Source organism: Mytilus edulis, chromosome 1 (assembly GCF_963676685.1).
Source record: "Mytilus edulis chromosome 1, xbMytEdul2.2, whole genome shotgun sequence".
In the NCBI taxonomy this organism is placed as follows: Eukaryota; Metazoa; Mollusca; class Bivalvia; order Mytilida; family Mytilidae; genus Mytilus; species Mytilus edulis.
This window is the reverse complement of record NC_092344.1, coordinates 119,535,040-119,549,417: the sequence shown is the minus strand read 5'-3', so window position 1 is coordinate 119,549,417 and position 14,378 is coordinate 119,535,040. Positions and strand designations below refer to the sequence as shown.

Genomic DNA, 14,378 nt, shown 5'->3' with positions numbered 1-14,378 from the left:
AAATATATTTGCTGTTAGCTGTTATTGTCTTATTCTTTGTTAGCTGTTGTCGGGCTTTTAGTTTTTTGTTATCTGTTATTGTGATAATGTATTTGCTGTTAACTGTTATTGAAAATTGGGAATGTTAGCATTTTTTTCTAAAGTCAGTATTCGGTATATATTGAAGATCATTTAACATTGGGGTCTACCACTACTAATATGTTTGTCCCGTATTCAGAGAAGGATTCCATTAACATATAGCCATCACAGAAGTGAGGTCCAGGATGATTCAAGTATATCTCATGATATGAATGTGTATTTAGAATTATCTTGATTTTTTGTATGAGAACGAACATAGTAAATTAAAACAATTTTTGATATGACAAAAAGGAAAACATATGGCCAGGAATATCTGACAAGGATCTCAATTAAGGACTAGGTCCTAACAACCACTTAACCTTTTATATAATATGGTATATAGACTCAGCTCTGTGATTCTTTTCAAAGCAGAACCAAATGCATTGTACAATGAAAGTTCCAACCATGTACTTGGGTCCGAAGCTGCACATAACTCATTACAAACAAAGATTTATTTCGTTTCAAGCCATTGTTTCCCTTCTAAACTATGTATTCTACTTACTAGTACACTTGGTACAATCAAAAACCTCAGCTGATAAAAAATTGTTCAAATAAGGCCTTTGAAAATAGTGGAATAAATTGCTTTTGGAGTGTCAAAATTCGTTGGAAGTACTTGATAAATTGCATGCTTAGAATTTGTGGATTTGATTTTTCTACCCTATATACCACTTTGCCGTATAGTCTTATTAAGAAAAATTCACACACCTCATTAAATGGTCATTTAGAAAAAGTCAGAATATTCAAACTCTTTTAGGTCAGTTTTTTCATTAGCAACAAAGGGAGCTTCAGTCAATATATATAAACAATACACCAACGTTTCATGAGAACTGATGAAAGCATTTTTGAGTTATTTTTCAAAATTTGAAAATACCACCTTTTTCAAATGAATAAAATCCCTTAACTCAATACTAGTAACATAAAATTTAAAATTAATAAAAATCGAAAGGGAGTTTACAACAATAGATATAAACATTTCATCAAAGTTTCATTAGAACTGCTGAAAACATTTTAGTGTTTATGTCTGAAAACTGGAAAATGCCCCCTTTTAATTAATAAAACACATTAACTCGGAAACGTAAAATCTAAAATTTATAAAAATTGAAAGTGACCTCATGTTAATAGATATAAACAATTCACCAAAATTCCTTGCTTTGTGAAAGCATTTTCGATTTCATCTCACTTCAATTTTCTAGTGCCCGAATAGTTATCTGTTGAAATCAATCTGAAACTTTGTTACCACATGTTTTATTCTGACTGCCATGAAGGATATACCTGTATTTCTAAATTTCAGTTAAATTGTTTTGAAACAAAGATTTGGAACAAATCTTTTTTTAACACAATTTCTTGAAGAGTAAATAATTAAATGTGTAAAAAAGCAATGTACTATAGATTATTCATAAACTTATTTCTATGTATACAAAACTTCAACCTGAACATCTTTTGTCTCATTTGAGACATTTGCGTGTTTTCTATCCTTGTCGCTTTTAACATGTGTTTCTTTATCGACAGGTTCATATTTTACTCTGGCGTTTTTGTCAACCAATACTGTATAACCATCGTCAAGTTCTGTCATAATATCTTCTATATCAGATCTTATTGTTATGCTTCCTAAATGCTCAGGTTGTTTGCTTTCGACCTCCCTATTTTCAAAAGAAATCAAAGGTGTTGTATTCGATTCCTGGTCTTCTTTGTATGCTTGCTGTACCTAAAAAAAAATGTTACAAAGGATGCGCAATAGAAACCAGAATTCACGTAAACAAATCAAAGCATTAAAACTTTTTAATCACGAGGAAATATGATTTATACTTTTTTGACATGAGTGACTGCAGACACGATGTCTGAAGAGTTTCGGAGTAGTTTCTGGCTTACAATGAATACATGTGGATTTTAGGGTCCAGCTTTCCTTTAGGATAATGCGGACAATCTTTCCTGCTGTGCTGTTAGGAAGTGTTTGGCCGTTCGGCTAGTAAGGCAGATTATACAGCCTCTTTTGATGTTATTTTGAAAGATGACGCGATGGTGTGTGTAGTAGTGGCATACAATGTAAAATTAGGGATTCCATATGATCACAAACATTTTGAGGAATAATGCACAATCGTTATATTTAAAATCCCTGAAGAATCAAAGATTATGTAGAGAACACCTTATTTTCGTGGATATATTCATCATATGCAAATACAAACCATGTCATGCAACAAACAAAAAAGATATCACATGTTTTTACAAACACAAAATCATTCGACAATAACATAAACAATATCAAGTCCTGCACCAGATTCGTATTTCGACAAGTAATGTCTTTTCAATTGTGATCAAGCTAAAATATTAGAAAAACAGAACTTAATAGAAGCATTGAAGAGATGTTAAATCCAAAAAAAACCAACTTTAAAGGCATATCCAAACCAGGACAAGGGTGTTTGTTATCCATATATATTTTTGTGTTCGTTTTTGTCAAATTTTCCTCTCTGTTCAAAACGTGCAGTGTTACGCTCGTAATAATTTCAAAATGTATCATCGGAGATGTTAAGACAATCATATTGGTACCAAATCATTAAAAAATAAGCTAATGATTCCTCGGGGACTAATAGTCCACCAGCAGTGGGTCTATAACTGAAGGTAAACAAACACTTGATAAATTTGTTGCATTCGAAACAATTGTGAGGGTGTAATAGTTTTATAGTTTATGCATGGTTCTACAATGGAGATTGAACCCTGGAATCAGTTTCAGCCAAAACATTATCAAGAGATTGAAAGACTATGTATACCCATATAATCTTGAATCAGGTATGATTAAAAACAGAAGAAAAAAAACAACACAATGTTGGTAACCGTTTCCGCTGAAGTAATATGACACATTGGTATCTTGCAACTTTTAATACAAGTGAGGGGTTAAGCTTACTAAGAAAACAGGTTTAATCCACAATGTTTTACACAAGAAAAAGCCTGTACCAAGTCAGGAATCTGACAGTTGTTATCAATTCGTTTGATGTACATATGTATTTGAGCTATTGATTTCAACATTTGATTTGGAACTTTCCTCGGAGTTCAGTATTTTTGTGATTTTACGTTTTTCAATTATTTGCAAATGAAATGTTTATTTTCAAATAATTTGTTCTACTGTTTTTCTCAGAAGTATTCAACAGACAGTTGTGGAAAATTAACTGATTTTCCGTGTTTGTGCAGTCTTTCGTTTGCCTCTTTTATTTATTGTTCAGCCTGTTGGTGGACTGTGCAAAATATTTTCTTGTGTAGTTTTCTTAACATACAAGGAATAAGGTCTAGATGCTATAACACAATAGACTGGGATAAATAAAATTGAGAATGGAAATGGGGAATTTGTCAAAGAAACAACAACCCGACCATAGAAAAAACAACAACAGAAGGCCACCAACAGGTCTTCAATGTAGCGATAAATTCCCGCACCCGGAGGCGTCCTTCGGCTGGCCCCTAAACAAATATATACTAGATCAGTGACACTGAACGCCATACTAATTTCCAAATTGTACACAAGAAACTTAAATTAAAATAATACAAGACCAACAAATGCCAGAGGCTTCTGACTTGGGACAGGCGCAAAAATCGGCGGGGTTAAACATGTTTGTGAGATCTCAACCCTCCCCCTATACCTCTAACCAATGTAGAAAAGTAAACGCATAACAATACGCACATTAAAATTCAGTTCAAGAGAAGTCCGAGTCTGATATTAGAAGATGTAACCAAAGAAAATAAACAAAATGACAATAATACATAAATAACAACAGACTATTAGCAGTTAACTGACATGCCAGCTCCAGACTTCAACTAAACTGACTGAAAGATTATGATTTAATCATATGAACATCAGGCACAATCCTTCCCGTTAGGGGTTAAGTATCATACCATAATAACATTTATGGGAAGAACATAACCCGTGTCATGCCAACAACTGTTTTTTGAATAAATGTGTTTAGTTACAATGCAAAGACCATATAGGTGAATCAATATTAACGCCAAAATATGTAATCTCCAATGACCTGACAACAGTATCGTAACTAAATCCCTTCGTAATAAGTATATTTAAAGGTTTTGTTAGTTTCTGAGGTGAATACTGACACATTTGTGCTTTATAAAGAATATTTCCACAAAAAATGGATGTTAAATACCTGGACGTATAAGAAGTCTGCATGTTGAGCTACATTTGAATGATGTCCTTATACCGATGATAAAATTTTGTAAATGTTTTGACTAGTTTGTGATATCGAAAACCCTGGTGTTATAATTTTTCAGTAATACATAGATTCCTCTCGTTTAAATCGAAAAAATTGTTACATACACCAGCGAATCGTACAAGTTGAGATATATAAACACCGTAAGATGGTGACAAGGGAACGTCGCCATCTAAAAATGGATAATTAACGATAGGAAATGAAAAAGCATCTCTTTTATCATAAATTTTAGTATTCAGCTGTCCGTTAGTGATATAGATATCAAGATCGAGAAAGGGGCAGTGGTCATTGTTAGTATTAGCTTTATTTAAAGTAGGTTCAACAGGATAAATTTCTTTAGTATACATACTGAAGTCGTCATTATTGAAAGCCAAAATATCATCCAAATATCTAAAAGTGTTATTAAATTTGTTTATCAGATGTTTTTTCGATGGGTCTTTGCTTATGTTTGTCATAAATTGTAACTCATAGCAATACAAAACCAGGTCCATAATAAGTGGTGCACAGTTAGTCCCCATTGGAATTCCGATAATCTAGCGATATACGGAATCCCCAAAGCGAACACAAATGTTATCTAGTAAAATTTCTAGGGCATATATAGTATCAAAGCATGTCCAATTGACACAGTTTTTTTGTTTATTGCTACTAAAAATTACCTAAAAGAGTTTGAACATATATAGATATAGGAAGATGTGGTGTGAGTGCCAATGAGACAACTCTCCATCCAAACAACAATTCAAAAACCAAACCATAATAGGTCAAAGTACGGCCTTCAACACGGAGCCTTGGCTCACACCGAACATCAAGCTATAAAGGTCCCCAAAATTACTAGTGTAAAACCATTAAAACGGGAAAACCAACGGTCTAATCTATATAAACAAAACGAGAAACGAGAAACACGTATATATTACATAAACAAACGACAACTACTGTACATCAGATTCCTGACTTAGGACAGGTGCAAACATTTGCAGCGGGATTAAACGTTTTAATGGGCCCAAACCTTCTCCCTTTTCTGAATTTTCAAATGCCCATTTAATTAGGTGTATGATTTGTTAATGAGAATGTGAGGCAATGTGGTATACAGGGTAGAAAAACCAAAACTTTGAACAGATTCAAATCATCAATATAAGCATGCAATTTATCAAGTACTTCCAACGAGTTCTTGACACTCCAAAAGTAATTAATTCCCCTATTTTCAAGGGCCTTAATTGAATAATTTATTATCAGGTTTTTTTATTGTACCAAGTGTGCTCGTGAGAATAATAGACAATTTAGTAATGGAACAATGGCTTGAAGACGAAATAAATCTATATTTGTAAGGTGTTTTGTGTAGCTTCGGAAGCCAAAACATAGTTGGGACTTTCATTGTATTTGGTTCTGCTTGTAAAGCGGTAGCTAAAAGTTTGTGTTTGTTACAGATGTCGTTTTTTGAAAATGGAGTCGGTTGGAATGTTGGTGAATTGGTGATTTCTTTTTCAGAACCTCAATGTAAAATTTATGTCAAACAATAATAATATTATTAGCAGCTTTATCGGCGGGGACAAAAACAAATTCCTTGGCTAGTTCTTATAGTTTATGTTTGATACGTGAAATAGGTTTATTGTGGTTATTGTTAATAGTAAAATGTTCTTTAAAATGTTGAATACGTATATCAACAACCTTCATTACTGATTTAAAAAAAGAGTCCAAAGACTTTGTGCCAGCTTCTTCCCGTTTTATCCATTTCATACAGTCAGTATGGAGTGAGTCGTGGATGATATTAAGACACTCATTCCAAATAATAATTGACGGGGGACGATATTTATGTCTTTTACTGAGGTATGATTTTAACTCTCGGTCTTGAACGATGCTCCTGTTATAACATGGGAAATGGGTCCATAAATATATTCGGAATTACTACAATTACATGAAGTAGGTATACGTTCACTGATAATAACATCTTTATACAATTGACTATAATTAAACACAAATTTCGGGGTACATTTCTTGTAAATATAACAAAAAAGAGGTAGCTCAGTATTGTAAAAATATCCAGGAATTTGTTCTTTAACAGAATGGTTGTTAAATATACCGGCAATATTTACTAAATCAAAACCTTTATTGACATACTTTATTTTAATAAAATGTTTTTTATGATCCTGAGGGCGATCAATTTTGGGAAATAGTTAAGAATAAAGCATTCTTTACCATTGGAAATGTATAATAAGTTATTATGTTTGTGCTTATTAAAACATTGGTAGAAATCTTAATGAAATATTTGGAACAGTAAGTCCCAGTGGTGCATGTGTCTTCGATATTTCATAATTGAAAATGAACATTATATTCGTATGAAATTGTAAAGTAAAATCGATTTATTTGACCTAAATTGTCTTTGTTAAAACGTTTATTTTCAGACGAGTCTAGTATTGAGTTTAGTATGGTATGTCGAACTTTAATTTTCATTAAATCATGTGTATGTATGAAATGAAAAACATTAATGCAGAAATTAAATTTACTTGCGGTATTCTAAAATCTTACCTGATCAAACGTGTCTGGGTCTTCCCTTTTTCTTGAAGACAATCCAGTAAAGCAAGTGGCTATGTATATCAAAGTTAGTGGTATTATTATAAACAGAATGCATATAATAAAAAATGTTATGTATATATTCATCGAAACACAGGACTTGTACCCGTACTCAATTGTCAAGAGTGGGCATTTTTCATAACATCTATTTCTATATGTAAAGTGATTTTCAACTTGACATTGAGAGCTTTCTATACACTCGGTTCCGTTTGCAACGTAATCGGATGGACATGTACCATAACAATGGATACGTAGTTTTGGACTGAAATCCTTATGTCTTAGTGGAGAAGATGAAGGGCATTGGTCCAAGCAATTAATTCCAGCTATCACTTTTTGTGGTGGACAATCTAGTTCACAGTCTAATCCGTTGAGATAAAACTTCACAGAGCATTTGTTGGTGCATCTTTTCCCAATTTCAGAATGTTCTAGATATGTATGGTAGGGACATTTCTCTATGTCTTTACAGGAACTTCCGACAATCAACCTATTGTCCGGGCATTTTCCCACACAACTGCCATCCATTAAAAATAAATGATTTGGACATCTATCATAACACTTCTTGCCCTGGTTTGTGATTTCGATAACAGCATTTGCATTTCGACAAACATTCACACATCGATTCTGTTCAAGATAGGATTTGTCGGTTGGACATAATTTATCACAGAAATACTCATTGATAACTGTTTCAACCGGGCATGCTTTAAGACATTTGTTTATACTTCCAATCATTGGTAATTCTTTCTGTATTAATTGAATATGTGTGTATGGATGTGAATTAGGACATTTTTCAGTGCAAGTATGTATATGAGTTTTAAGGTTTTCTGGGCATTTGTCAAAACATGTCTCGTTGTAAAAAAATGTTTTCTTTGGACAACTTTCAACACACTGATATATCCCATGCCCTTCAATGTTCTTAGTGTAATTTATCGGGTTTGTAATAGGACATTCATTCACACAAATTGAATCAAATATAAAATTTGCGTCTGTTGGACAGTTCTCAACGCAATTTGTTTCATTGTGAATCAATGTATTCAGAGGACACGACTGTTTACAAATATATTGTATATGCTCCTTATAAGGGTATTTTTTTTCTGAAGTAGTTTGTTTTAATGCGTATGGAAGATTTCCATAACATATAGGAACGCAAGTAGAATTAAGTATATATTTTTCTTCTTTGGGACAGCTGTCTACACAATCTTTATCTAAAGTTTCTAGATTCGGACACGATTCCACACATATATTCTTGAAGTGTTTTTTATACGGCCAGTTTCGATCCTTCGATACTGAACTGTCACTGAAAGGAAGATCGCCATCACATTTACTGACACATGTAATATTATGCTGGTATTTAGCTTCTTTTGGACACTCGGAGACACATTTGTTGTCATAATAAAATGTTTTACAAATATCTACACACGTATAATCCATAGTATTTCTTTGCAAAAATGGATAACCGTCTGGACATGCCTTATAACACGTTTTATTCATCTTATACGGAGCATAAGAAGGGCAATAATTCATACATGTCTTATTGTAATGAATGTATGAACACTTTTTGACACATTTAATCGTTGGTCCAGATGTTGGTTGCAAGAATGATTCGTTGCTTGGACAGATTTTTACACATATTCCGTTATAGTCAAATTTGGTAGTAGCTGGACATTCATCCATGCAAACATTTTTATAAAGACGTGTTGCATAATTTCCCCAGCCATACAGTCTTTGAATCCAAGGAATATCTACGTCTAAATTGAAACAAGACTCAACACATATGAAAGCGGCCCGCCCAAAATGTTTTGTATCATGATTTATGATATATTGGTTTCTTGGATATAAATGAGGATGCGATTTAGGACAATTTTCTACGCAGGTCCTGTTGAATAAATGTTTACCGCTAGGACAAAACTCTACACACACATTTCCATCGACAACTGTTTCGTCTGAACATGAATGCATGCACATTGGTATTATGTTATATTTCGAAACCTTAGATAAAACTAACATGTGAGTATCTGGGCAAATATTCTGACATGTTTTGTTAAATAAATAAGGGGTAGATTGAGGACATTTAGTGCTACATGTCAATTGAGTATACGATTCCTCTGTAAAATCTGGACATGTTTTTAAACAAAAATTGAACGATTCTGAACGAAAAACAAACGGATGGGCTTCGGGACATTGAAGAGAACAAACTTTTCTTCCAGTTAAGCATAATCCAGTACACTGATCAGCAGTAACATACGGAGCTTCTGTCGGACATTTAAGTATGCATGTATCATTATATGTTACTGTATATTCTGGACATGCTTTGACACAATTAGCTTGATAACAAAATGGAAAATTATCACCACAACTCCTTCTTAAACAGTTGAATTCGTTATCGATTATACAATATCTAGCAAGGTCAGTATCCAGTCTTCTTGTATGTGGAGGACATGTGCTAATGCAGGTTTGCTTATATATTGCTTTATCTGTAGGACATGTGCTCTTGCATTCACCACTACCGATGGCTACCTCTGTTGGTAGACACAATGTCCATACAACCTGAATGGTAATAAAATATTGACAAACTCATTTAATATAATTTTTTGTATATTCTTTTTTTTTAAAGTATTTTTACTCCTGACCACATATAATTTTGTGTTACATAATAACATATCTTTGTGTAATTATGCCACGATTATTTGCAGTATTCTTTTAATAATTACCTTCATTCATTCGTATTTCACGGCATATATATTTACCGCGAAACTAGGTCATACATATTTTTCCTTTTGTACACTTGCTTGTTATGCGGAAAGATTTTCTATAGCTACAACATAATTCCCTTATTCAGAAGTAATTAATGCAGCCTTTTAAATCCATTTTTGTCCTTTTATAATGTTAGAATTATCCCAAATTATACTTGTCAATTTAATGGCCATTTCGGTTACTTTGAGTTTCATATTGTGTACAGACGTACTATATCTAAGTGTATTGATTATTAAACTTGATCTGTTAAACGTTTGGAGAAATGTATAGTCATTTTTCAAATTTTAACCCAGACACCAGTGAGAGCTAATTTTTAGCCAGTGACCCAGATTTTAGTATTCAGGTATTTTTCAGATTTTGCACAAACTGCAACTATGTTCGCATATGTTATAATATATTCATTATTATTATCAATGAAATTAGTTTTAAATAAAGCTGCTTTTATGTATTTAAACAAATCTTATTTCTTGATTAACCAAACTTGGGACTTCAAAACAGTTTTATTATTTTGACTTAATAATTGATATTTTTATAATATCTGCCAACCATTTACAATAACGGTTTGCGTTTCATGTGTATTCATTCTCTTTTCATAGGCTTTTAATTCAACTCATGATGACGTTCGTAAAATGTTCGAAAGGAAGACTGCAACTTTTTACTTGTTATCAGCAAAATGTAAAAGCTCAGTAATTTCCTGTTACTTATTAGTTATCTTAACTCTGAAATATATGAATTACCAAATAATCATATATCCGAATAATACATATATACTTTATAAATATAAATAGAAGAAGTAGAAAAAAATAACAAAAAAAAATAGTTTTGGGAAAGTCAAAAACAAAATATGACGTACACAAAGTATCTAGTATTTTTTAATATAAATTATTCTAGTATTTGCAGCCCAGTAGATATTGGACATGTGAAAAGGGTTAATTTTATGAAATGCATTCTTTTTTTGCAGTAGACTCGTTGAGATGTTTTTTCAGTCCTGTAGAATTTATTTGAATTTCACAAAGTTTTGTCTATAAATATATAATCTGGTCAAGAGTATTATTAAGTGTTTTATCATATCATTTTCAGCGTTTTCAAAATTACCAAAGAAGATGTATGTCGGTAATAAATCTAATAATTGAGTTTAAATCGGTTATTTTAAAGCATGTCCAAAATTAGCTGCGGAACCGTAGCTCATAGGTCCTAATAGTCAAAAAATAAAATAAGGACCTATGAGCTACGGTTCTGCAGCTAGTCCAAAATATGTGCTCAATGTCTTCATTGCAGAACGTACATTTCTTTGTTTGTCTGACGTATCAAATAATAAGCCTGTTTAACTATTTACACCACTGGGGCGATGCATCTGCTTGTGGACGATCCGTCTCCAAGGATGTCACAGGCGAAGTATTCAGCACCTAGGTGCTGACGTGAATATCAATTATATGGTCATTATTTTTTATAGATTACCATAGCCGTATCTGGCACAAGCTTTTGAAATTTTGGGTCCACGATGCTCTTCAACTTTTATAAACTTGTTGAGCTTTTTAACTATTTTGATCTAAGCGTCACTTGTGAGTCTTATGTAGACGAAACGCGCATTTGGAGTATCAAATTATCAGCCTGGTACCTTTTTTCCTATCGAAATTAAAGTTTAATCTTAGTGACTATTTGTCTTCACTGTGAAATCTTGAATCATATTTTCTAATAAAACATAATAAATATCTGTTTAGTCTATATTTGAGGAACAAAATAGTTTCGCCGATAATGAAAAATCAAATGTAACCTACGTAATGTTTTAATGTAAGAATTTTATAACAGAAATCTTTATTTATTAAAGTTACCACAATTATCATAATAAACTATTAAAATTAATAAATAAAGTATTATTTCGGTTCACTTTGAGAAACAAACTCAAAATGTTATATATTGATGTATTCTATATGATTACTCTGATGGTTGGCCTTGATATAAACATATATAGACATCTTTGTTTTATTCATCAAGAGGCCTCAAAAGAACGCGAAGAACAGTCCCCCAATCGTAAGTCAGCTGTTATAGTCTTTACTTCTGTCTAGTATTAATGTTGCCTTGTTTGAAGATTTCGACAAACTCCGAATATGTTCCCTCACTATATTAGAAGCGTTTAAAGACTTAAACTAATATTATAGCACATACCCTCAGTATGATATATACAATAAATAATATGGACCACAAGCACTTGTTTCTGTCAAATTGCAGTTTACCTGTACGAAAAACCATACATCGTACGGGTGTAAATAAACTCATCATAGAAACCAGGACTACATTTAGTATTTACGCCACCAAACGCGCGTTTCGTCTACAAAAGACTCATTAGTGACGCTCGAATCCAAAAAACAGTTAAAAAGGCCAAATAAAGTACGAAGTTGAAGAGCATTGAGAACCAAAATTCCTAAAAGTTTTGTCAAGTACAGCTAAGGTAATCTATGCCTGAGGTAGAAAAGCCTTAGTATTTCAAAAAGTCAAAATATTTTAAACAGTAAATTTATAAATATAATCATATCAATGACAATTCATGACTACTGGGCTTGTGACACCCTCGGGGAAAAACATCTCCACCAGCAGTGGCATCGACCCAGTGGTTGTAAATAAACTCATCATAGATACCAGGACTACATTTTGTATATACGCCAGACGTGTGTTTCGTGTACAAAAGACTAAAGCCCACATTGACAGAAACAATTAAGTGCCTGTGATATTGACTAATTTTTTTAAATATTTTTTTTCGTATTTTAATAAAATATTGAAATGATAACTTGAATTTAAACCAAAAGCTGAATTGAGATAACAATAAAATTCAATGTGTCTTACTTTCCCTTTTCTAGTGTGTAATTAGAAAAAAGCAATATGTTTTATAATTTTCGAAACCACCAGAAAATAATGTTCAACAAAAATTAGTTTAGACCCGCCATGTTTACAACCTTGTAAATTCCCTTAAATTGTCAATACAATCAGTCTATATTTAGCGAAGCAAATTATAAGTCTCAGAGTGTTAAAATGAACAAATAAGTAGTTCAAAGTAAAAACAATAGTGCTATAAACAAGAAAGAAACAATCTATGTTTTTAAATTTAATACTAAATTTAAAATATATGTTTGCTTATTATTTGAAAAATATATGTTACTGACATCACGGGCTATTTATAGAATTAGAAATTCCCTGTCTGATTTTCCAGAAACATCATGTCAGTGTCAATGATATTGAAAGTAGATTTTCTGTATGTGGTAAGTTTCTGTATTTTTTTTTAATGTGTTGACTTGGGTACATAAAATAGCAAACATACATGAGCGACATGGCCTAAACAATACTATAATATAATAAAGAAGATGTGGTATGATTGCCAACGAGACAACTATACACAACAGACCAAAATGACACAGACATTAACAATAATGTTTATCAATACAAATGTATTACTTCTTACTAAGGAATATGGCAAAAAGATTATGATACTACCTACCGTGATAAGAGCAAACAAACATAGTAGCCGAGTCATTGATAGAACCATTTCTTCACTTTCATTAAAGTTTCAAGTTGTAGTTTTGTCAATTATTGTTAATGTTACACTCTGCTGCATTTTCCAGGCACCCGGCCCTGTATTATATCTGGCAATCTTCTTTCTAAATAACGATAACTCTTCAATATGATGTAGCACTCTTGTGAAATCGGTAACGCCTATCGCTGGCGTGGAAATCGGTTTGTAAATCAGACATATTTGGCAACATTAATCATGTGATACACACATTCCTATTGGGATATGAAATTACAGACAGTCATCAAAATCCGACCACTGAAGGACCAATATTGAAAATAGATGAGAAACTGTAACCATGATAAACAGAAAAATCAAAAATATATGTATTAAGGTTTGATGTACAAAATACCGAGACACGCCGCACAGCAATACAAGTTCAAATTAAATGTCATGATAGTGAGTACAGTATTTAAATATATATGTATATGATGAAATTCCACATAAAAAGTCTTGTGATTTTATATAGGGATAATGTTTGGTTACCGTACGGAAGAATTCATTTCAAAGTTGACTATTTTCAATCATATTGAGGGTTCTCCAAGATTTTTATAATAGGTCACTACATTTTTCTCTCAATCAAATTGATATACAAATGTAATTTCAACTAACCCTAATTTAGATTTTTTTTAAATCCACACATTTAAGTATAACTTACGATCCATTTTAATCTTAAGATTTTTTGGTGAAAAAAGTCGACTTTCACTGAAAACTAAATATTTTACCCATCGTAAAAAAATCTTAAAAATGATGTTATCAATTTTCAACGAAAGTGTCTGGTTTAGTCTTATATTCTTTTCTAAATGTTTTTTTTTTTAAATTCATGATGTTGTACTGTACACATACTTATTCCTATTCATTTTTCTATATTATTGGAAATGTCAATAATATATTTCGTTTTTTTCAAATAGTTATAAATCGTACAGTAAATACAAAGGGTGCATGATGTAAATGATATCATTGAACCATGAATGCAGAAAATGAGCTCATGGCTTTAAAAAGGATTATGTGGTAAGATTTGCCAGAAGAAAACCTTACTAACAGAAACAAAAGACACAAAGTACTGATGTAAAACATAATCACAAAGCCAATCACAAAAATACTTTAACAGTACACATCAACTGGATTAAGTGTAAAAAAAATAAATTCAAAAAATCATGGGAAATATTAACTTCTTG

General features: G+C 32.1%; 2 protein-coding genes across 2 annotated transcripts in view; one reads left to right on the top strand and one right to left on the bottom strand.

Moving 5' to 3' along the window:
- Positions 1-1,384: 1,384 nt before the first annotated feature.
- On the bottom strand, positions 1,385-13,302 carry LOC139503470 (proprotein convertase subtilisin/kexin type 5-like). The gene is made up of 3 exons (XM_071293253.1): positions 13,129-13,302; positions 6,843-9,431; positions 1,385-1,822 (listed from the first exon to the last, which is right to left on the bottom strand). The coding sequence occupies exons 1-3, from the start codon at positions 13,174-13,176 to the stop codon at positions 1,526-1,528; spliced, it is 2,934 nt and encodes a 977-aa protein (XP_071149354.1). The 5' UTR covers positions 13,177-13,302; the 3' UTR covers positions 1,385-1,525.
- Positions 12,819-14,378, top strand: part of LOC139503476 (uncharacterized) — a 20,516-nt gene continuing 18,956 nt past the window's right edge. The window contains exon 1 of the mRNA XM_071293266.1: positions 12,819-12,892. The gene's annotated coding sequence lies outside the window, so the exon portion shown is untranslated. The remainder of the gene's footprint in view (positions 12,893-14,378) is intronic.

What these genes read in the sequence shown, in the direction of transcription:
- LOC139503470 (XM_071293253.1), bottom strand. Translation starts at nt 13,176, where the DNA reads ATGGTTCTATCAATGACTCGGCTACTATGTTTGTTTGCTCTTATCACG. An exon ending in GTTTGTTTGCTCTTATCACG is followed by an intron (nt 9,432 to 13,128) that starts GTAGGTAGTATC and finishes ATTACCATTCAG; the next exon opens with GTTGTATGGACATTGTGTCT. An exon ending in ACCCAGACACGTTTGATCAG is followed by an intron (nt 1,823 to 6,842) that starts GTAAGATTTTAG and finishes ATTTTTTTTTAG; the next exon opens with GTACAGCAAGCATACAAAGA.